Source organism: Orcinus orca, chromosome 1 (assembly GCF_937001465.1).
Source record: "Orcinus orca chromosome 1, mOrcOrc1.1, whole genome shotgun sequence".
NCBI lineage: Eukaryota > Metazoa > Chordata > Mammalia > Artiodactyla > Delphinidae > Orcinus > Orcinus orca.
Window position 1 is genome coordinate 107,177,977 of NC_064559.1, and position 21,186 is coordinate 107,199,162.

General features: G+C 42.8%; 1 protein-coding gene across 2 annotated transcripts in view; it reads left to right on the forward strand.

The window, feature by feature from the left end:
* Window positions 1-12,420, forward strand: part of NOTCH2 (notch receptor 2) — a 178,058-nt gene extending 165,638 nt beyond the window's left edge. Inside the window, exons 26-34 of one of the 2 annotated variants that reach the window (XM_004263258.4) lie at window positions 12-359; window positions 1,205-1,347; window positions 1,550-1,760; window positions 2,207-2,303; window positions 3,774-3,942; window positions 4,540-4,841; window positions 5,650-5,797; window positions 6,799-6,896; window positions 7,828-12,420. In XM_004263258.4, the coding sequence (XP_004263306.2) occupies window positions 12-359; window positions 1,205-1,347; window positions 1,550-1,760; window positions 2,207-2,303; window positions 3,774-3,942; window positions 4,540-4,841; window positions 5,650-5,797; window positions 6,799-6,896; window positions 7,828-9,216 (2,905 nt within the window). In that variant the 3' untranslated portion in view covers window positions 9,217-12,420. Of the gene's footprint in view, window positions 1-11; window positions 360-1,204; window positions 1,348-1,549; window positions 1,761-2,206; window positions 2,304-3,773; window positions 3,943-4,049; window positions 4,519-4,539; window positions 4,842-5,649; window positions 5,798-6,798; window positions 6,897-7,827 lie in introns of those variants that run through there. The other variant, XM_033436698.2, reaches the window with a different exon arrangement.
* Window positions 12,421-21,186: the final 8,766 nt, after the last annotated feature.

Genomic DNA, 21,186 nt, shown 5'->3' on the forward strand with positions numbered 1-21,186 from the left:
CCCCTACCTAGATATGACAAATACTGTGCAGACCACTTCAAAGACAACCATTGTGACCAGGGATGCAACAGTGAGGAGTGTGGCTGGGATGGGCTGGACTGTGCTGCTGACCGGCCAGAAAACCTGGCAGAGGGTACCCTGGTCATTGTGGTGCTGATGCCACCTGAACAGCTGCTCCAGGATGCTCGCAGCTTCTTGCGTGCACTGGGCACCCTGCTCCACACCAACCTACGCATCAAACGGGATGCCCAGGGGGACCTCATGGTCTACCCCTATTATGGTGAAAAGTCAGCTGCCATGAAGAAGCAGAGATTGGCGCGCAGGTCCCTTCCAGGCGATCAAGAACAGGAAGTGGCTGGGTAAGTTTGTAATTTCTGAACTTCTTAAAGCTTAATTTTATCAAGCTGAGCACTTTGATACACAGAAGTCGTAACTGCAGCTATAAAAATGAAAGGTCAGAAAAAGAACAGCCAGACCAAGTAACACAAGCCCATGATCCCAGTATTTACCGTTAGTGCTAAAGGTTTGCCTTGATTTGGGGATCCTGAAAAGTGGGCTGGAGCAAGTGGGGGGCAGGATGTCAGGATGGCCCCTCAAGTGCTAGAATCTCTAACCGTTTGCCAGAGTTACCTTAAATCCCTCTAGTAATGACTCCTCTTTGTATTAATCCTGGCCGCCTTTTCAAGGCCCTTCATTTATGTCTCTTTGACAGTGGTGATGTTCTGCAGATGTTCTGTCATTCACACACCACATTGTTAGTGTATCTCACAGTGTTCAATTCAATAGCTAGCTGAAGTACAGATGCACAGACAAAGGAGAGTAAGGAACAAAAACAAGGGGCAGGGGTGTATTTTTAGAGTGGCTCTATGTACCTTTGAGTACGTTGGAACGGGTAGGAGAAGCCCACCAAAGACAGCTTCACCCCATTTTCTCACTTTGTCTTATGTTGCCTAAGTCGGAACGCTCAGACTGAGCCAAACCAAGGGTAGCGAGACATCTCCCAAGTGAGACTTAGTGTTTGGGATCTAGATGGACAACATCTTAATTTCTGAGATCTTTCTGGAGGCAGCGTCCAGAGGTGGAGAGCCTGAGGCTGAGGGTGAGGAAGAAGGCATGTCACCCTCTCCAACTCAGATTCCTGGACTGACACCCTTCCGTTTTCTCCCCATTTCCCTTCTGCCTCTTTCCCCTCGGCTTCCCACAGCTCTCAGGTATTCCTGGAAATCGACAACCGCCAGTGTGTCCAAGACTCAGACCAGTGCTTCAAGAATACGGACGCAGCAGCAGCTCTTCTGGCGTCTCACGCCATCCAGGGAACCCTGTCGTACCCTCTTGTGTCTGTTGTCAGTGAGTAGCACTGGAATTAAGGGGAAAGTATGGGGAGGAAGGTGTCACTTGCGGGCAGAAAGAACAAGGCATAGTTTACAATGTGCGGCTCTCTATCTCTCAGGGCTGGTGAGGTCAGAGTTGTTCTCTGAAGGAATGTAGGGGGAATACTGAGAGTTGGATGTTTCATTCATCACTTTTCCCTGTCTCTCTGCACTTTCAGGTGAATCCCTGACCCCAAAACGCACCCAGCTTATCTATCTACTTGCTGTTGCTGTTGTGATTGTCTTGTTTATTATCCTGCTGGGGGTGATCATGGCAAAACGAAAGCGTAAGCATGGCTCCCTCTGGCTGCCTGAAGGCTTCACCCTTCGCCGTGACTCCAGCAATCACAAACGTCGTGAGCCAGTGGGACAGGATGCCGTGGGGCTGAAGTAAGGGAGTCTGCCAACAAGCTACCCTTCACAGTAATAATGAGCATGGATAAGAGGAAAATCAGATCTTGTTGAATCATGATTTTATATTCTGAGCTCTGGCCATGCTGTGTTATTACGCTTGACCATGATTCGCGATGCCTACTGAGTGGCTATAAAATACGTGTGTGGATGCTTCAATTCTGTGCATATAATCACAGCGGTCCTCAGCTTCTGTGATGAGGCAGGCACACTTTTGTTGTCAGCTCTTGATTAGTGGGAAAGGAAAGGATATTTCCTCAGGCGATGGGATGTAATATTACCCATTTTTCCTGGGCCAAAGGCCCTGAAAGTCTGACTATAGCCATGAGAGTGTGTGATGGTAGAAAAAGTATTGAAAACTTCTATGTTCGTTTATGATATAACATCTGCCCTTATTTTACACCTTCATAATTCCGTCACATCAGAAATCTCTCAGTGCAAGTCTCAGAGGCTAACCTAATTGGTTCTGGAACGAGTGAACATTGGGTCGACGATGAAGGGCCCCAGCCAAAGAAAGCCAAGGTAAGCTAGCCATGGTAGAACCACCATTGTTATCCATTATCTGCTCACTTTCCGTATTTCTGTCCTTTGCTATCTAGAGTGTCATGAATGGGAGAAAAGGGTGATATTCTTTACATGTTGCCCAGGCAGAGGCCATCCTAGGTTGTCTGAAAAAGCAGGAATCTCTAGGTCACTGATGGCCTTGGGTTACCTGTGTAAGTTTTTCAAAAAGAACTCTTTAAAAATAATAAAACAAACCTGCTTCCTTCCTCGAGTGTCATGCTGATGGTACTTGAATAAGGACTACTGTGTGTAAATAGCAGTTTCCTTCATGGCTAGATCTCTCCCTTATCCTCTCTGGGTACTTCTCCTTCTGGAAGGGAAGGTGGAACTAATCAGTGGAAGAGAGCCAATGACCCCTGAGTTCAGAGGCTTCAGAGCTTGAGCCCTGGAACTAAAGCCATATAGAAGTAAGAGGTAAACACTGGGCTGAGTCTGACATGAAAAAGGAGACCATTCACCCATAGACATACATGGCTGGGATGTGCATGTATCCAAGGATGGTCTAAATCAGCTTGAGGAGATAAATGCTTGAGGAGTACAGGCGTGAAGTACACCATGATGGTTAAGAACATTGCTTTAGCTCTAGTCAGAACTGGATTCAAGTCCAAAACTCTGGCACGTTACTTAACCTCTTTGTATTTAATTACCTTAATCCGTAAGATAGGGAAAATAATAATAATTCTTTCCTCCATGAGTTGTGTGGATTAAATACAGCAAATACGTGTAAATTGCCTTCCCTATTTTCTGTCACATACTAAATACTTCATAAAGGGCAGCTGGTTTTAAAATTATAATAATATTATTCAATATATACTTCCTGAATGCTTGCTCTGTGCTGGGCGCTGGGTTAAATACAGGGTACAAGGAGACAGCCTTGAGCAAGGCTTGTTCCCTGTTGTGAGGAACCTTTCAGGTAGCGGTAGAAACTGCCGTGTAGTGCCATGTAAATACTTAACACATGCTCAGTTAAGAAGAGTGAGCAGAGGGTGCTCTGGAGGACCAACAAGAGGAATTAGAGTCTACTTTCTACTTGAAGGGTAGACAGGAGTTAGTCAGACAAAGAATTGGGAGAGACCATGGCAGGCTGAAGGAACAACATAGGCAAAAGCCCAGAAGCAGGAAAATGGTGCTTTGGGGATCTGTAGATAGCATGTTAGGTAGGTAATATAGGTGACGCAGTAAGGCTGAAGCCTAGAGTATGGGATTGGGGAGGTTAGGAGAGTGGTACAGATGATGCAGGAGAGGTAAACAGGAACCACATCGTGAGAGCAGTGGGAAGCCAATGTGGATAATAATCTGGAAGGTTCGATAGGAGGACAGAGAATACTGGGTGGGAGATTAGAAGTGATGGGAGACTCTGGACTAGCTCCTTGTCTGCAGCTCCTGGCATGGGCCGGATTGATAGGGAGAGTTGTCTTCTCCTTTCAGGCTGAAGATGAGGCTTTACTCTCAGAAGAAGACGATCCCATCGATCGACGGCCATGGACACAGCAGCACCTTGAAGCTGCAGATATCCGTAGGACACCATCGTTGGCTCTCACTCCTCCGCAGGCAGAGCAGGAGGTGGATGTGCTGGATGTGAACGTCCGCGGCCCAGGTCAGCACCTGCAAGCCTCCCCTTTCTCGTTGCGCATGCCTGCCCTGGCTTCCACCTTATCCCTGTGTTTGTCCCACTTGGTGATATGCTCCCTTCTGACTTCACAGATTGGAAATCGGCTTGAGGAAATGAATGTTTAAGGAACACAGGCTTGCAGAAATTATGAATTTATATGAGAAAAGAGGGAAGGATTTCTCATTGCTTCACATACAGCATGCTCGACAGCAAACAGACTGATTATTTGGGATAGATTTTAGTAGGACAAAAAAATAATATTCCAAAGCAGAGGGATAGAGAATTTGTTTAGTTCGTACCTTCGTGCACATCGTTTATTAATACTGGCTATTTTTAAAAGTTGTCCAGTTTAAAATAACATAGCACTTAGGAACTTGAACAGGAAAGCTTGTTTAACGTAGAGAATAGCTGCTCTTTACAGAAAGGATGTTATCCAGGAAAAGTCAATTGCCAATTACCACAAGAATCACAGAGTTTTTTCACAAAAGAATAATTTTCTTCACATTGAACAACAATAGGGTTAATGGACCATTAATGTCCTTCCCCTCCTCGAATACTTTCTGGAATTTTCCCTTCCTCTAGATGGGTGCACCCCACTGATGCTGGCTTCTCTCCGAGGAGGCAGCTCAGATATGAGTGATGAAGATGAAGATGCAGAGGACTCTTCCGCCAACATCATCACAGACTTGGTCTACCAGGGTGCCAGCCTCCAAGCCCAGACAGACCGGACTGGTGAGATGGCCCTGCATCTTGCAGCCCGCTACTCGAGGGCCGATGCCGCCAAGCGCCTCCTGGATGCAGGTGCAGATGCCAACGCCCAGGACAACATGGGCCGCTGCCCTCTCCATGCTGCCGTGGCAGCTGATGCCCAGGGTGTCTTCCAGGTAAAGAACATGTAAAGAGCTGGTTCCTTATGGATCTAGTATAGTTTCCCTTTATTAAGGCGCTTAATATCCCATTACATTTGTTCGATGATTCTTTGAGAGAATAAGGCAGATGATAGAGTCCTGCTTGCTGGAAAGGAAAAGGGAAGGCAGGAAAAGGGAGGCAGGCAAACAGACTTGACCATTTACAGCCAGGAAACAATAGAGCCAACAGCAGATAACACCAGTCTTCTGATTGTTAATCACTGCTTCGCGTTGTTTTGTTTCTGACGTGGCAAAATGCCTCCCATATGAAAAGATCAGATGGGAGTGATACCTGTTATGAAGCCTCTGACTAGTGTCAGCTTCTCCCTCTAGATATATCTGACCATATGGGCTTCCAGCTGCTCCTTGGCGGGTTTCTTGACATGAGTTCATAATGTATACCTGATGCCCTATTATTCTACCCTGATGGGGAAATTGGAGGCATGCTGTATCATCTTAACCTAGACACCATAACTGAGGTTGTGGTATTTTCCCACATCCCTCTTTTTGCTTTAGAAAGTAGAAGTACATGAGTTTACATAGCCATTGTAAAGCTTGAGCACCTACTTGTATTTTCGTTCATCCGTTTACTCCTTCATTCATGCATTCAACAAATATTTATTGACTGACCATGGTAGAACTGTGGGCACAAAGATAACAAGACATTCCCTGTACTCCAGGGACTTACAGTGTAGCCTCAGCTCTGATGCTGTTATTTCTTATCTTAGCTTCATTATTTTTTGTATCCAGGTGACTCTCTTTTCTGTGCTTTCTCGTGTTCTAGATACTGATCCGCAACCGAGTAACTGATCTAGATGCCAGGATGCATGATGGCACGACACCCCTGATCCTGGCTGCCCGCCTAGCTGTGGAGGGAATGGTGGCAGAGTTGATCAACTGCCAAGCCGATGTGAATGCAGTGGACGACCACGGTAGGGATGAGAAGCAGGGGTTCAGATTCCTACCTGCAAAGCAAGCCTCTGAGGAGGAAGATTGTTGCACGATCCTTAATGAGCTGTCCCAGATCCGAATCCACTGAAGATTCATTCAGTCATTCATTCTTCCTTTTACCATATTGAGTTCAGAGATCTGAGACAGTGGGAGGTCCGTAGATGAAGCTGGGAAGGGATTTTTGGTGAGGGTTCTCAGATCTCAAAGAAGGTCTATGGAAGGTTTCCCTGTGTACGTTCCCAGGCATACCACTCTTGATATGAGGATGTGAGCGCCAACTTCATTGTGGAGGTGAGGGTTATGAGATATTCTAACAATGCATTCTGGCCTGTAATAAATAAGTAGGTTATTGCCTTCAGTGTGTGACAGGGTAGATTCTGCCGTGTGAGGGATGTGGTACCATAGACAGATGATCCTTTTACTTAGAGGTCTTCTGGAGGCAAGGCAGCCTGTACTGAAGTATTTCTAGAATAGGGGAAAATTAATAGAATACTTGGGTTTTTCCTATGGGCCCCCACAGAGAACTGGCTTCCTACTGCTGTCTGAGAAGTTCAAGGTTTCCTTGTACAAATCCTGATGCTTCCCGATAGTAGGAGTAGGCCATGTCCTTCTGCTCTGTCTGCTTATAAAAATGTTTTGTTTGTTTTGTTTTGTTTTTAATTTATTTTGTTTTTAATTTTGGCTGCGTTGGGTCTTTGTTGATGCACGCGGGCTTTCTCTAGTTGCAGCGAGCGGGTGCACAGGCTTCTCATTGCGGTGGCTTCTCTTGTTGCGGAGCACGGGCTCTAGACGTGCGGGCTTCAGTAGTTGTGGCTCGCGAGCTCTAGAGCGCAGGCTCAGTAGTTGTGGCGCACGGACTTAGTTGCTCTGCGGCGTGTGGGATCTTCCCGGACCAGGGCTCGAACCCGTGTCTCCTGTGTTGGCAGGCAGATTCTTAACCACTGCGCCACCAGGGAAGCCCTAAAAATGTTTTTTCCTGCAGGAAAATCTGCTCTTCACTGGGCAGCTGCTGTGAATAACGTGGAGGCGACCCTTTTGCTGTTGAAAAATGGGGCCAACCGAGACATGCAGGACAACAAGGTACAGTCTGGGCTCTGAGCTGGAGGGCAGGCACAGCAGTGCCTCAGATTATAAGGCCTTCGCTTTTCTCCTGTAGCTCCTCTTGTGATAAGGATAGACAAAGATGGAAGCAGATTGGAACTTGGTCCAGAGAGCTGGAGTGCTTGTATTGGGCTTAACCAGGGAAGTGTCAGGATTGACCCTCTGCCTACTCAGTACTCAGTCTGCATCAGGCTCTCCTGTCAATAACTTTGGTGTAGCCCTTTCTGCCTTTCTCTTCTTTGACATTTCCCTTTCTCCTGGTCTTCATTCTGTTCACACTCACTTCCTTTTCACTTGTTTGTTCTTATTTGTTTTCTTGATACTTTTTCCCCCCTGTTCTTGGGCACCATGATGCTTTCCTGTTTGCTTTTCTTCCTCTGAGTTTTATGTCATGTTTCCCCTCTCTTGCTCATCTTATCTTCTCTCATTCATTTCCTCTTTTCCCTTCTGTTAGTTCTTTCTCTCAGATGTTTTGTCTCTTCTTTCTTTTACTTTCCCTTATTTTTCCCAGTTCTATAAATGCTTTAGGTTCTTCCCCTCATACCTTTCTTATTTCTACCTGTTATTCCTTTTAGAACCCTATTTTGATAAGCTCAGTGCTCTTTTAAGTGAATTTCTGGCTTGGGGACATGCTTTATCTCACATGTTCCCCACTAAGGAGATGTAGCACTCAATGGGGCAAAATTGCTTCTTGGGGAGGGGTAAAATAATCTTAACTTTCTTTATGTATAAAGTCCAGATACCCCTTCAGTACGTAGGTAGTTATACACTTTATCTGTGATATTAAAATTTCATGCGGGAAGGAAGTTAGGAAAAAATGTCTAAAGGGATGATGACAAACAGATTGAGAGACACTGCTGTATTCTCAAGAGTGTTATTAAAATGTGCTCTGTGTGGGCCCTTTCTGTAGGAAGAGACCCCTCTGTTTCTCGCTGCCCGGGAGGGGAGCTATGAAGCAGCCAAGATCCTGTTAGACCATTTTGCCAATCGGGACATCACAGACCACATGGATCGTCTTCCCCGGGACGTGGCTCGGGACCGCATGCACCATGACATTGTGCGCCTGCTGGATGAGTACAACGTGACCCCGAGCCCTCCAGGCACTGTGCTGACTTCTGCTCTCTCACCTGTCATCTGTGGACCCAACAGATCTTTTCTCAGTCTGAAGCACACCCCGATGGGCAAGAAGTCCAGACGGCCCAATGCCAAGAGTGTTGTGCCCTGTAGCCTCCCTAACCTTGCCAAGGAGGCCAAGGATGCCAAGGGGAGTAGGAGGAAGAAGTCTCTGAGTGACAAGGGCCAGTTGTCTGAGAGCTCAGTGACTCTGTCCCCCGTTGATTCCCTAGAATCTCCTCACACATATGTTTCTGATACCACATCCTCTCCGATGATTACATCCCCCGGAATCTTACAGGCCTCACCCAACCCTGTGTTGGCCACTGCTGCCCCCCCTGCCCCAGTCCATGCACAGCATGCACTGTCTTTCTCTAACCTTCATGAGATGCAGCCCTTGGCTCACGGGGCCAACACTGTGCTTCCCTCAGTGAGCCAGCTGCTGTCACACCACCACATTGTTCCCCCAGGCAGTGGCAGTGCGGGGAGCTTGGGTAGGCTACATCCAGTCACTGTCCCAGCGGACTGGATGAACCGTGTGGAGGTGAATGAGAGCCAGTACAACGAGATGTTTGGTATGGTCCTGGCTCCAGCTGAGGGCACTCACCCTGGCATAACTCCCCAGAGCAGGCCGCCTGAAGGGAAGCATTTACCTGCCCCTCGAGAGCCCTTGCCCCCCATCGTGACTTTCCAGCTAATCCCCAAAGGCAGCATTGCCCAACCAGCCGGGGCTGCCCAGCCTCCATCCAGCTGCCCTCCAGCTGTTGCAGGCACCCTGCCCACCATGTATCAGATTCCAGAAATGGCTCGTTTGCCCAGTATGGCTTTTCCCACTGCCATGATGCCCCAGCAGGAAGGGCAGGTTGCTCAGACCATTCTCCCAGCCTACCATCCCTTTCCAGCCTCTGTGGGCAAGTATCCCACACCCCCTTCACAGCATAGCTATGCTTCCTCCAATGCTGCTGAGAGAACGCCCAGTCACAGTGGTCACCTCCAGGGTGAGCATCCCTACCTGACACCATCCCCAGAGTCTCCTGACCAGTGGTCAAGTTCATCCCCCCACTCTGCTTCTGACTGGTCAGATGTGACCACCAGCCCCACTCCTGGGGGTGCTGGAGGAGCTCAGCGGGGACCTGGGGCACACATGTCTGAGCCACCACGCAGCAACATGCAGGTCTATGCATGAAACACTCTGCCTCCAGCGTAGGGACAGAACTCCTATCGTAAATGCTGCTGAGGAGCAAATGAAGGTCGTCCGGGAGAGAAATGAAGAAATCTCTGGAACCAGCTTCCGGAGGCAGGGGAGAGGAGATGCTCTTATCTTGTAGATGATGCAAAGGAAGCAATTTTATTAGCTTCACTGTGTATCTGCAGGGTTTTGGGAGCCGGGAAAGGACAAGGCTCCTTGTAATCTCTTGCCCATCAAGCCCAGGTTCATGGAATTGCAAGATGAATACAAGACTTGGGACCGTGTTTCCTCTCTTCAGTGTGGGCAGCAAGATTGATGCCTGCTGTAGACATTCTTGCAGCTTGGACTGTATTTTCAGCCTTGGGGGCTATTGCTATATCCATGAGAAGATTCTATAGTAGAGTCCTATTGGGAATTGTGCCCTGGAATTCTGCCGGAGTTGACCTATCTTCTATTCTCATCCTTGGAAAGTCTTTTGACTTTACTTGGTGCTGTAATTGTTGCACCTCTCTGTGGCTGGAACCCCACCTGCATGTTATAGGGCAGGACCTTTGTGCTTTTAATCATTCCTGCTCTGGAAAGCACCTGCAGCCTCCTTTTCCCAGTGTCCCTAGGAGTCTCACGGGGTTTACTTTTATGGTTCTCAGCAGAAAACTTTCAAGTTTCTTTAGAAAATGGACATAGTGCATTCTCCTACATAATATCATTCCTAAAATAAGGGGAGCAAAATATTTTTCTTTGAACCCATTTAGGGGACTAGGACCCCCTTCAAGAGGCTGCCTCTGAATTCTCTTGCCTGCCTACAGGATTCCTACAAACCTTACCAGGAAGAAGAGTAAGAATCTGTTGTTTTTTCCATTTGTGGGCCTAGTAAGTGTGAAGGTTTATCCTTGGCAGTGTAGGTAATATGAGCCCTTCAAAAACCCAAACAGACAAAGGTTTGGAATGTTGGAATGACCAAGAGATAAGGTAACTCATGCAAGGAGTGGTTACCCACTGACCCGTCCCTGCCAAGCATTCCATTGACTGCCAGTGTGAAACACATTTGTTCCCTGATATTAGAACGCTCGGCCTGCTTCACTCACACATCCAGCAGATGAAGATCATCTTAGCTGTTGAGCCTTCCCCTCCACATATCTCCAAGAAGAAAATGTCTCAAACAATATTCCCTCGCTGTTTAGAAGTGAAATTTCGTCCGCTCAAGGGCCCCCTGTGACAGTCGTCTTCCGCTAGTCAGATGGCTGTAGTCTCTACTTCCTGACATTCCTTCTGATCCCAGGCCCCTTCACCCAGCTTCCCTCCATACTGTGGGGTCTGATTACTGGTGCACCCAGTAGGTTCTCACTGAACACGTGGGTTTTCTGTGTTTCTCACTGAACACGTGGGTTTTCTGAGTGTGGGAAATAGAATGTCGGCTTACAAGAAGGTTGGAAGGGGAGGAACTATGAGGTAGCCTTTGCTACCATTTCTTTTCCTTTCAAGCAATCATGAGATTCTCTGTTAGGCAACTAATGTGGACACTTATCAGGGACCTTTTCCTTTCATAGAGTCACCTTCTAGATGATAATGGACAATTACAGACTCACTGTCTTGTCATCCTCCTGTTCAGATTGTGGCTGTATCTCACCTGAGTCTGCTTCCTGTATTTGTGGTGTTGGCAACTTTTTTGACCCTCTGTCAAGGACGAAGCATTCTAGCCAATGCTAGAAAGAGGAAAAAATACTTTTCTTCCTCTTCTCCCTGAGTCAGCTAACAACTGGTCCTGTCTCCACAGTTACTTCCGCCGGGTGCTATGATGTCATGACACGTGGAAAATTAGTTCTTCTGGGGACGTTTTGTAGATATTAATAGGTGGTCTGCCTACTCCGTGTTGGTTTCGATAGTTTTCATTCCTGCCTTGCCTGGGAGTATTCATCAGTTCTTCCCATTTACCTGATTAATCTGTCTGTGACTTCGTATGGAAACCCTGTGTGTCTGTTCGCGTGGAATTGTACAAAGGATTTTGCCAGTCCTGCCCCAGTTCATTGAATTAAAAAAAAATTTTGTTTTTCCCTGATATAAGCAGATTGTTTGTTCATTTGTATTTTATTCTCTCACACGGCAACTCTACCAGCCCCTTTCATAGTATGTAGTATTGTATCATTCTAAATGGTGACTCTTTATCCTTGGACGCATTTGTTGATTCACAGGTGGGGAGAACCTATCTACATGGATCACTGTGGACCCCACACATCTGCACTTCTCCGTCATCCCGTTCCAGCCCCTCTTCCTCAGAGTGTCAGCCTCTGATCCAGTAGCTTGATCCCTTGTAGCCTTCTCCATCTGCAAGCACACTGTAGGCCTAACTTCCTATTTGGGTTTGGGGGAAATGAATGTGAAAGCTGCCATTACAGACAACAGGCTTCAGTGATGAGGAGGAAGACACTGCCTTTCCAGAATTTATCAATTGCTTAGATTGTGAGAACACTTGAGTTGTATAGTACCTAGTAAAAGAGAAGGTAAGATGGAGAATCAGTTTCTCACATGGGTGCTGAATTGGAGACTAAGTTTGTATGGGATACAACTTTCATGCCAGGTATAGGTCACCCTCTGTGCCCCGCACATTCTTGTTTTATCTTTATGAATTCTTCCTTTGATTCCTCTTCTGTCTGCCTTTGGGGATATGTTTTTTATTTGTTTGTTTCTTTTGTATTAAGTGTCATTTTCTGACTTACATATTGGTAAGGGAGGGAGAGGTTTGAGGGAAAGAAAGACTGAGAGCTAAAGATTTTATGTAAGCAGTCAGCTATGATGCACAATTCCATTATATCATCTTATTAAATTTGCTAGTTCATAATTCTTGCATAAAAAAGAACCAAAGGTGTAATGTTCTGTTGGCAGGTGGTTTTGGGATTTTGGCCTTAACTAATATACTGAATGTATAATGACTGTTTGAGAGGACAAGTTTATATGCCCTGAGGCTCCCATTCATAACTGCTTCGTACTGTGGCTTCTTCCTTGTGTACATTTCTCATAAAAGTGATATGATATCTGTTTGTATGAGAAACCCATAACCAGTAAAATGACTGCATATTCCTGACTATACATAGTAAGGAAAATGCACAATTTGTTTTTAATTTTCAAAGTTTCGTTCTAAAAGTAGTTAAGACGAAATTTATATGGAAGCATTTTTATCACAAAATAAAAAATGTTACATGTCAAGCTCAACGGGCACTGCAGTTTTTATTTTCCATTCTTGCATCGCTGATCTTGCAGTGATTTACCTTATGATGTCATAATTGCTGAGAGAGAAAACATGTTCTTTTCATTCTGAATCCCACGGAGCCTAGCACTAGTCTTTTTTCCTTTCACCAGGCAGAGGATAAATAAATGCTTTTGAGGAGAAAGCTGCTGCCAGATAGGAAGCATCACAAGATTGAGGTACTTCTCTGTGCACTAACTGGTGACAAATGGACAGTGTCTCAGGACAAAGTGCCTCCAGTGGAAATGTAGAATATGTGCTAAAGCCAGAATTGGGATTTGGGATATAACTAATAAAACCAATGGCGCTAAACTAAACCATTAGTTTCCAATATTATTCCTCTTTAAATTTTGTATAGAGTTAAAATATACAGCTATATCATATTATTTTGCATAATAAATGTTACCAAGTTCATTCATACATTTACTTGTCATCAGTAAGATGTTTGAACACAAATACTTGACATTGATGGTATATATGGCATTTTAAACACAATTGATATCATACACTGGTTATCCTGAGTGTTATAATTTTATATAAAACACATTTGAGTCCTCATGTTGGGTTTTGAAATGGTGTAAAGAGAAAATGAATTTGAGAGCTAAGGAATGTCTCGCCCAAGTCTGGTTCTCTACAGGCTGGCTTCTCAGAGCCTTTCAGATTCTGTGGCAACGAAAATTTGCTCCATGGAAACCTACTTCAGTGGATCTGGGCTGTCCATCACATCCTATTCCTGCAACTGCAAGCGTAGAAACCTAGTGCTTGATCGTGCAGGGACTATGCAGGGCTTTCCTAGGCATGAAATGCAAGAAGGGAGAGCAGGGCTGGAGGCCAAGGGCTGCCATATCACACAGCTGGAACAATAGACTTGGACCCCAGGCCATGATCACACCAGGGGAGGGACTGGGCTTCCCTGTCATGCAACTAAAAGGCCTCACAGCTCAAGGAGAGGGGGTGAATTCTTTTCTCAGAACATGATAATAGACCAACCGTCTTTAATGTCTGCACACTGTGATGGTGTGATGGGCAATAGGCAAACTACAAGCCTGCTACTGCCTCTGCTTCCAAGTTCTCACAATAAACACTGCCTCAGGCTTGCTGCACGATATTGAGGTCATTCACCTCATTTGGTGACAGTATTGTTTTTCTCTTTACACTGTGCCACGCGGCTTGTGGGATCTTAGTTCCCCGACAAGGGATCAAACCTGGGCCTGCGGCAGTGAACGCGTGGAGTCCTAACACTGGACTGCCAGGGAATTCCCTGGTGATAGTATTTCTAAAATGAAATATGAATCAGGTGCTTGCAAAAGCCCCGAAGAGAGAGATGGTGCGTGTGAAGTGTGTGTGTGTGTGTGTTTGTAGGTGTGTGAATGTGTGTGAAACAGAGTGAATACAACTTTTCCTCCTTTTGAAACGGACCTTAAGAAAACACATTTAAAACCCCTGCACCAGTCAAGTCCTGACTGCAAAGTGTGGGCAAATATCAAAACTAATTATGAAATGCGTGTGGGGTGTAGGGGAAACCTAAGGGGTAGTGCAGAAAGTCCTCATTAGCATCAGCATCTATTACCACTTCCCGGTCCAAAGGCGTGAAGGCTGGGAGAGGTTACTGGAAACTGAAAGGAGGAAGTCCTATAGAACAAGTTAACTCAAGGAGAGCTGTGACTTCTGCCAGGGGCATGGTGAGCCCCAGGCCCTCTCACTGCAAGGAAGCCAAGAAATGAACACCCTTATCTCATTTCCCACCACACTTCCACCCTGGACTTTGTATTTGCTGAATCCAAGTCGAAGTCTGAAAATAAAGGAGTCTGTTGGAATTGAACCATTGATACAGGTCAGCTTCCTGGAGGAGAAATCTTGGTGGAGAAAGGAAGAGAGTGGATCTGGAAGGTGCAAACACAACATTATCCAAAACATTTTCCCTCCAATGATAATATTTCTAAAAAACTTCTGTTGACAGCCTTCCATTGATATGTGAAGGCAGGGAAATTATGTACTGATAATCCTGACTTAACTTCTTTTCCTGATCAACTAGTGTGTTTCTTCACCACCTTGTCTTTGAGCACCCAGACTGAAAATAATCATCAGCAGGAGGATGGATAAATTATGGTGCTGTCACTCTATGGAATACTACCCAGAAATGAAAAAGAATAACATGCAGCGATATAAAGAGGTGTCATTGACATAATGTTGAGCAAAATAAGCTGGACACTAAAAAATACATTCTGTATGATTCCATTATATAAGTCAGAAAAGCAAACAGCTGATAAATAAAGATCTGAATAGTGGGTACTTTGGGGGGAGAGGGGTCTTGACTGAGAAGGCTGCAAGAAAAATCTGTTTGGAGACAGAAAATACCTTGACTTTGATGGTGATTTCATGAATGTATACATAAAATTTCATGTAAAATTTACTTGTGAATTTTACTAATTTGTGAATTTAGTAATTTTACTAATTTGTGATTTGTGAATTTTACTAATGTGAGTTATACTTCAATAAAATGTATGTATAATACTGACAGAAATGTATAAACACCTAATATAAATACTGTAGTATATAACTGTATAATTTTATATTTTAAAATTATAATACATTAATATTTTTTCATATTTGTTTCAGATGTTCAAAAATGAGGTAATATAGGTGAGACTCCTATATCCTCCATTCCCCTCCCTTCCTTCCTCCCTCCTTCCTTTTCCAGTTATTTGCTTTCATAAATTTAATTGGTGGAGATTATTTTATGCTTAACAACATTGCTATTTGCAATAGGTGATCCATGAAGCAAATATATTTTCAAATTCAGTTGTATAAATTGTGAGACCACAGAATTGCCAAATTACTTAAAAGAGCAAGGCAAGCCCGCTATTGGCTAGCTGGGTAGGAGTTCTGGAGTCCAGCAGGAGCATCCCTACCTGTCTGGGGGCTGCTATTTGGTACTACCTGGTGGCACTTAGCTGCTTCAGCATAAACATATTAGAATTGAGTCTGGGTTCTGTAATGAGACAGGGATCGGCAAGCTCTTCATTGTAAACATCACCTCCTTCTTATGCCTATTTCAGACCATTTAGGCCAGCAAATACTGGGATGTAAGAACCCAGCTTGTGTCTTTCTGTAGTGGAATTGTCTCATTTTTCTCTCTCCCTCTCCTCAGTCACCCCTTTCCCTTCACTCCGGGAAAAGATTTAAGAATAAGGATCTGGCAGACGAGGGTCACCAACCAGTAATCATGTTACATCAGAATCTTGTTACTATGGTTATTGCAGGATTTTACATATAAGAATTGGAAAGGAGGAAGAGAAGATATCTTCATCTGAGATTAATAAGACTATATACCTGGACAACCCAAGAAAATATACTAAAAACCTACCCTAGGTTTCAGTAAATAAAACAATGTAAAATTACTTTATAGAAAAACTTTGTTATAAACAAAATCCAGTTTGGGGATGTAATGAAAGAGAAGAGCACATTTCATCTGATCATGCCTGCAACTTTGATAATATTCATTAAGATACTCAATTTTTTAAACCTCTCTCAGTATCAACTAACACAAGTACAATCCCATAATAAGCCCTTCCTAACACTCACTTACTGAGATACCACATTTCCCCTTAGTGTGTAATTTTCCCTGCAGCAAAAAGCATCAGTGACTCCATTTTTGTTTGACTCACCAGGGTGCTCCTTGTGGTTTGACTAAAGGACATCAAGAGGCCTCCAAGACAGGAAGAATACCTTCTCAACACCCCGTTATATACAGAGCACTGACTTCACAATAACAGTTAATGAATTTTCCAAGAATATCTGGAACATTCATAAAAATTATACCTAGGTAAGGCCATCTTAAAATCTTAGTGTAGTTTCAAAGAATCAGTATCATATAGACAGTAATCTCTGAACATGGCACTATCAAATTAGAAACAAAAAATCTAACCAACACCCCTATATCTATGAAAAAATTTAATGTATAAATGTCAGTTATTAATAAAATATGTTAGAAGATATTTAGTAACTATACAAAAATTCTTATCAAATATTACCACTATTTTTGAAATAGTAATTATTAGAACTATGGAAAGCAACCAAAGTTTTTAAGTAGAAAAATTCTCATCTAAATATTTATGCCACAGCAGACTGAATCAATAACATAAGCATTTTAAAATTTTTAATTGACATATAGTTAATTTACAATGTGTTAGTTTCAGGTATACAGCAAAGTGATTCAGTTATACATATATATATTCTTTTTCAGATTCTTTCCAATTATAGGTTATTATAAGGTATTGAATATAGTTCCCTGTGCTATACAGTAGGTCCTTGTTGTTTATCTATTTTATATTTAGTAGTGTGTATATGTTAATCCCACACTCCTAATTTATCCTCCCCCACCCCTCTATCCTCCTTGGTAACCGTAAGTTTGTTTTCTATGTCTGTGAGTCTATTTCTACTTTGTAAATAAGTTCATCTGTATCATTTTCTTAGATTCCACATATAAGCCATATCATACGAGATTTGTCTTTCTCTGGCCTACTTCACTTAGTATGATAACCTCTAGGTCCATCCATGATGCTGCAAGTGGCATTATTTCATTCTTTCTTACGGCTGAGTAAAATTCCATTGTGTATATATACCACATCTTCTGTATCCATTCAACAGTCAATGGGCATTTAGGTTGCTTCCATGTCTTGGGTATTATAAATAATGCTGCTATGAACATTTCAGTGCATTATCTTTTAGAGTTTTCTCCAGCTATATACCCAGGAGTGGGATTGCAGGATCATATGGTAACTACTTTTTAGTTTTTTAAGGAACCTCCATACTGTTCTCAATAGTCGCTGTAACAATTTACATTCCCACCATCAGTGTAGGAGGGTTCCTATTTCTCAACACCCTATCCAGCATTTATTATTATTATTTTTTAAACATCTTTATTGGAGTATAATTGCTTTACAATGGTGTGTTAGTTTCTGCTTTATGACAAAGTGAATCAGTTATACATATATATATGTCCCCATATCTCTTCCCTCTTGCGTCTCCCTCCTTCCCACCCTCCCTATCCCACCCCTCTAGGTGGTCACAAAGCACCGAGCTGATCTCCCTGTGCTATGCAGCTGCTTCCCACTAGCTATCTATTTTACATTTGGTAGTGTATATATGTCCATGCCACTCTCTCACTTTGTCACAGCTTACCCTTCCCCCTCCCCGTATCATCAAGTCCATTCTGTAGTAGGTCTGCATCCTTATTCCCGTCTTGCCCCTAGGTTCTTTATGATCATTTTTTGTTTTTTAGATTCCATATTTATGTGTTACCACACAGTATTTCTTTTTCTCTTTCTGACTTACTTCACTCTGTATGACAGTCTCTAGGTCCACGCACCTCACTACAAATAACTCAGTTTTGTTCCTTTTTATGGCTGAGTAATATTCCATTATATATATGTGCCACATCTTCTTTATTCATTCATCTGTTGATGGACACTGAGGTTGCTTCCAAGTACTGGCTATTGTAAATTGAGCTGCAATGAATATATTGGTACATGACTCTTTTTGAATTATGGTTTTCTCAGGGTATATGCCCAGTAGTATTGGTGGGTCATATGGTAGTTCTAGTTTTAGTTTTTTAAGGAACCTCCATACTGTTCTCCATAGTGGCTGTATCAATTTACACTCCCACCAACAATGCAAGACGGTTCCCTTTTCTCCACACCCTCTGCAGCATTTATTGTTTGTAGATTTTTTGATGCTGGCCATTCTGACTGGTGTGAGGTAATTGTAGTTTTGATTTGCATTGCAGTTTTGATTTTCATTTCTCTAATGATTAACGATGTTGAACATTCTTTCATGTGTTTGTTGGCAATCTGTATATGTTCTTTGGAGAAATGTCTATTTAGGTCTTCTGCCCATTTTTGGATTGTGTTGTTTGTTTTTTTGATATTGAGCTGCATGAGTTGCTTGTAATTTTGGAGATTAATCCTTTGTCAGTTGCTTCATTTGCAAATATTTTCTCCCATTCTGAGGGCTGTCTTTTCGTCTTGTTTATGGTTTCCTTTGCCATGCAAAAGATTTTAAGTTTCATTAGGTCCCATTTGTTTATTTTTGTTTTTATTTCCATTTCTCTAGGAGGTGGGTCAAAAAGGATCTTGCTGTGATTTATGTCATAGAGTGTTCTGCCTGTGTTTTCCTCTAAGAGTTTGATGGTGTCTGGCCTTACATTTAGGTCTTTAATCCACTTTGAGTTTATTTTGGTGTATGGTGTTAGGGAGTGTTCTAATTTCAGTCTTTTACATTTAGCTCTCCAGTTTTCCCAGCACCACTTAATGAAGAGGCTGTCTTTTCTCCACTGTATATTCTTGCCTACTTTACCAAAGATAAGGTGACCATATGTGCGTGGGTTTATCTCTGGGCTTTCTATCCTGTTGCATTGATCTATATTTCTGTTTTTGTGCCAGTACCATACTGTCTTGATAACTGTAGCTTTGTAGTATAGTCTGAAGTCAGGGAGCCTGATTCCTCCAGCTCCGTTTTTCTTTCTCAAGATTGCTTTGGCTATTCGGGGTCTTTTGTGTTTCCATACAAATTGTGAAATTTTTTGTTCTAGTTCTGGGAAAAATGCCAGTGGTAGTTTGATAGGGATTGCATTGAATCTGTAGATTGATTTGGGTAGTAGAGTCATTTTCACAATGTTGATTCTTCCAATCCAAGAACATGGTATATCTCTCCATCTATTTGTATCATCTTTAATTTCTTTCATCAGTGTCTTATAATTTTCTGCATACAGGTCTTTTGTCTCCTTAGGTAGGTTTATTCCTAGGTATTTTATTCTTTTTGTTGCAATGGTAAATGGGAGTGTTTTATTAATTTCACTTTCAGATTTTTCATCATTAGTGCATAGGAATGCCAGAGATTTCTGTGCATTAATTTTGTATCCTGCTACTTTACCAAATTCATTGATTAGCTCTAGTAGTTTTCTGGTAGTATCTTTAGGATTCTCTATGTATAGTATCATGTCATCTGCAAACAGTGACAGCTTTACTTCTTTTCCAATGTGGATTCCTTTTATTTCTTTTTCTTCTCTGATTGCTGTGGCTAAAACTTCCACAACTATGTTGAATAAGAGTGGTGAGAGTGGGCAACCTTGTCTTGTTCCTGATCTTAGTGGAAATGCTTTCAGTTTTTCACAATTGAGGACGACGTTGGCTGTGGGTTTGTCATATATGGCCTTTATTATGTTGAGGAAAGTTTCCTCTATGCCTACTTTCTGGTGGGTTTTTATCATAAATGGGTGTTGAATTTTTTCGAAAACTTTCTCTGCATCTTTTGAGATGATCATATGGTTTTTCTCCTTCAGTTTGTTAATATGGTTTATCACATTGATTGATTTGCATATATTAAAGAATCCTTGCATTCCTGGAATAAACCCCACTTGATCATGGTGTATGATCCTTTTAATGTGCTGTTGGATTCTGTTTGCTAGTATTTTGTTGAGGATTTTTGCATCTATGTTCATCAGTGATATTGGCCTGTAGTTTTCTTTCTTTGTGACATCCTTGTCTGGTTTTGGTATCAAGGTGATGGTGGCCTCGTAGAATGAATTTGGGAGTGTTCCTCCCTCTGCTATATTTTGGAAGAGTTTGAGAAGGATAGGTCTTAGCCCTTCTCTAAATGTTTGATGGAATTCACCTGTGAAGCCATCTGTTCCTGGGCTTTTGTTTGTTGGAAGATTTTTAATCACAGTTTCAATTTCAGTGCTTGTGATTGTTATGTTCATATTTTCTATTTCTTCCTGGTTCAGTCTCGGAAAGTTGTGCATTTCTAAGAATTTGTCCATTTCTTCCAGGTTGTCCATTTCATTGGCATACAGTTGCCTGTAGTAATCTCTTATGATCCTTTGTATTTCTGCAGTGTCAGTTGTTACTTCTTCTTTTTCATTTCTAATTCTATTGATTTGAGTCTTCTCCCATTTTTTCATGATGATTCTGGCTAATAGTTTATCAATTTTGTTTATCTTCTCAAAGAATCAGCTTTTAGTTTTATTGATCCTTACTATCGTTTCCTTCATTTCTTTTTCATTTATTTCTGATCTAATCTTTATGATTCCTTTCCATCTGCTAACTTTGGGGTTTTTTTGTTCTTCTTTCTCTAATTGCTTTAGGTGTAAGGTTATGTTTTTTACTTGAGATGTTTCTTGCTTCTTAAGGTAGGATTGTATTGCTATAAAATTCCCTCTTAGAACTGCTTCTTCTGCATCCCATAGGTTTTGCGTCGTTGTGTTTTCATTGTCATTTGTTTATAGTTTTTTTTTTTTTTTTGCAGTACGTGAGCCTCTCACTGTTGTGGCCTCCCCCATTGCAGAGCACAGGCTCCAGACGTGCAGGCTCAGTGGCCATGGCTCACGGGCCTAGCCGCTCTGCGGCATGTGGGATCTTCCTGGACCGGGGCATGACCCCGTGTCCCCTGCACTCAACCACTGTGCCACTAGGGAAGCCCATGTTTCTAGGTATTTTTTAATTTCCTCTTTGATTTCTTCAGTGATCTCTTGGTTATTAAGTAGTGTGTTGTTCAGCCTCCATATGTTTGTATTTCTTACAGATTTTTTCCTGTAATTGATATCTAGTCTCATAGCGTTGTGGTCGGAAAAGATACTTGATATGATTTCGATTTTCTTACATTTACCAAGGCTTGATGTGTGACCCAAGATATGATCTATCCTGGAGAATGTTCCATGAGCACTT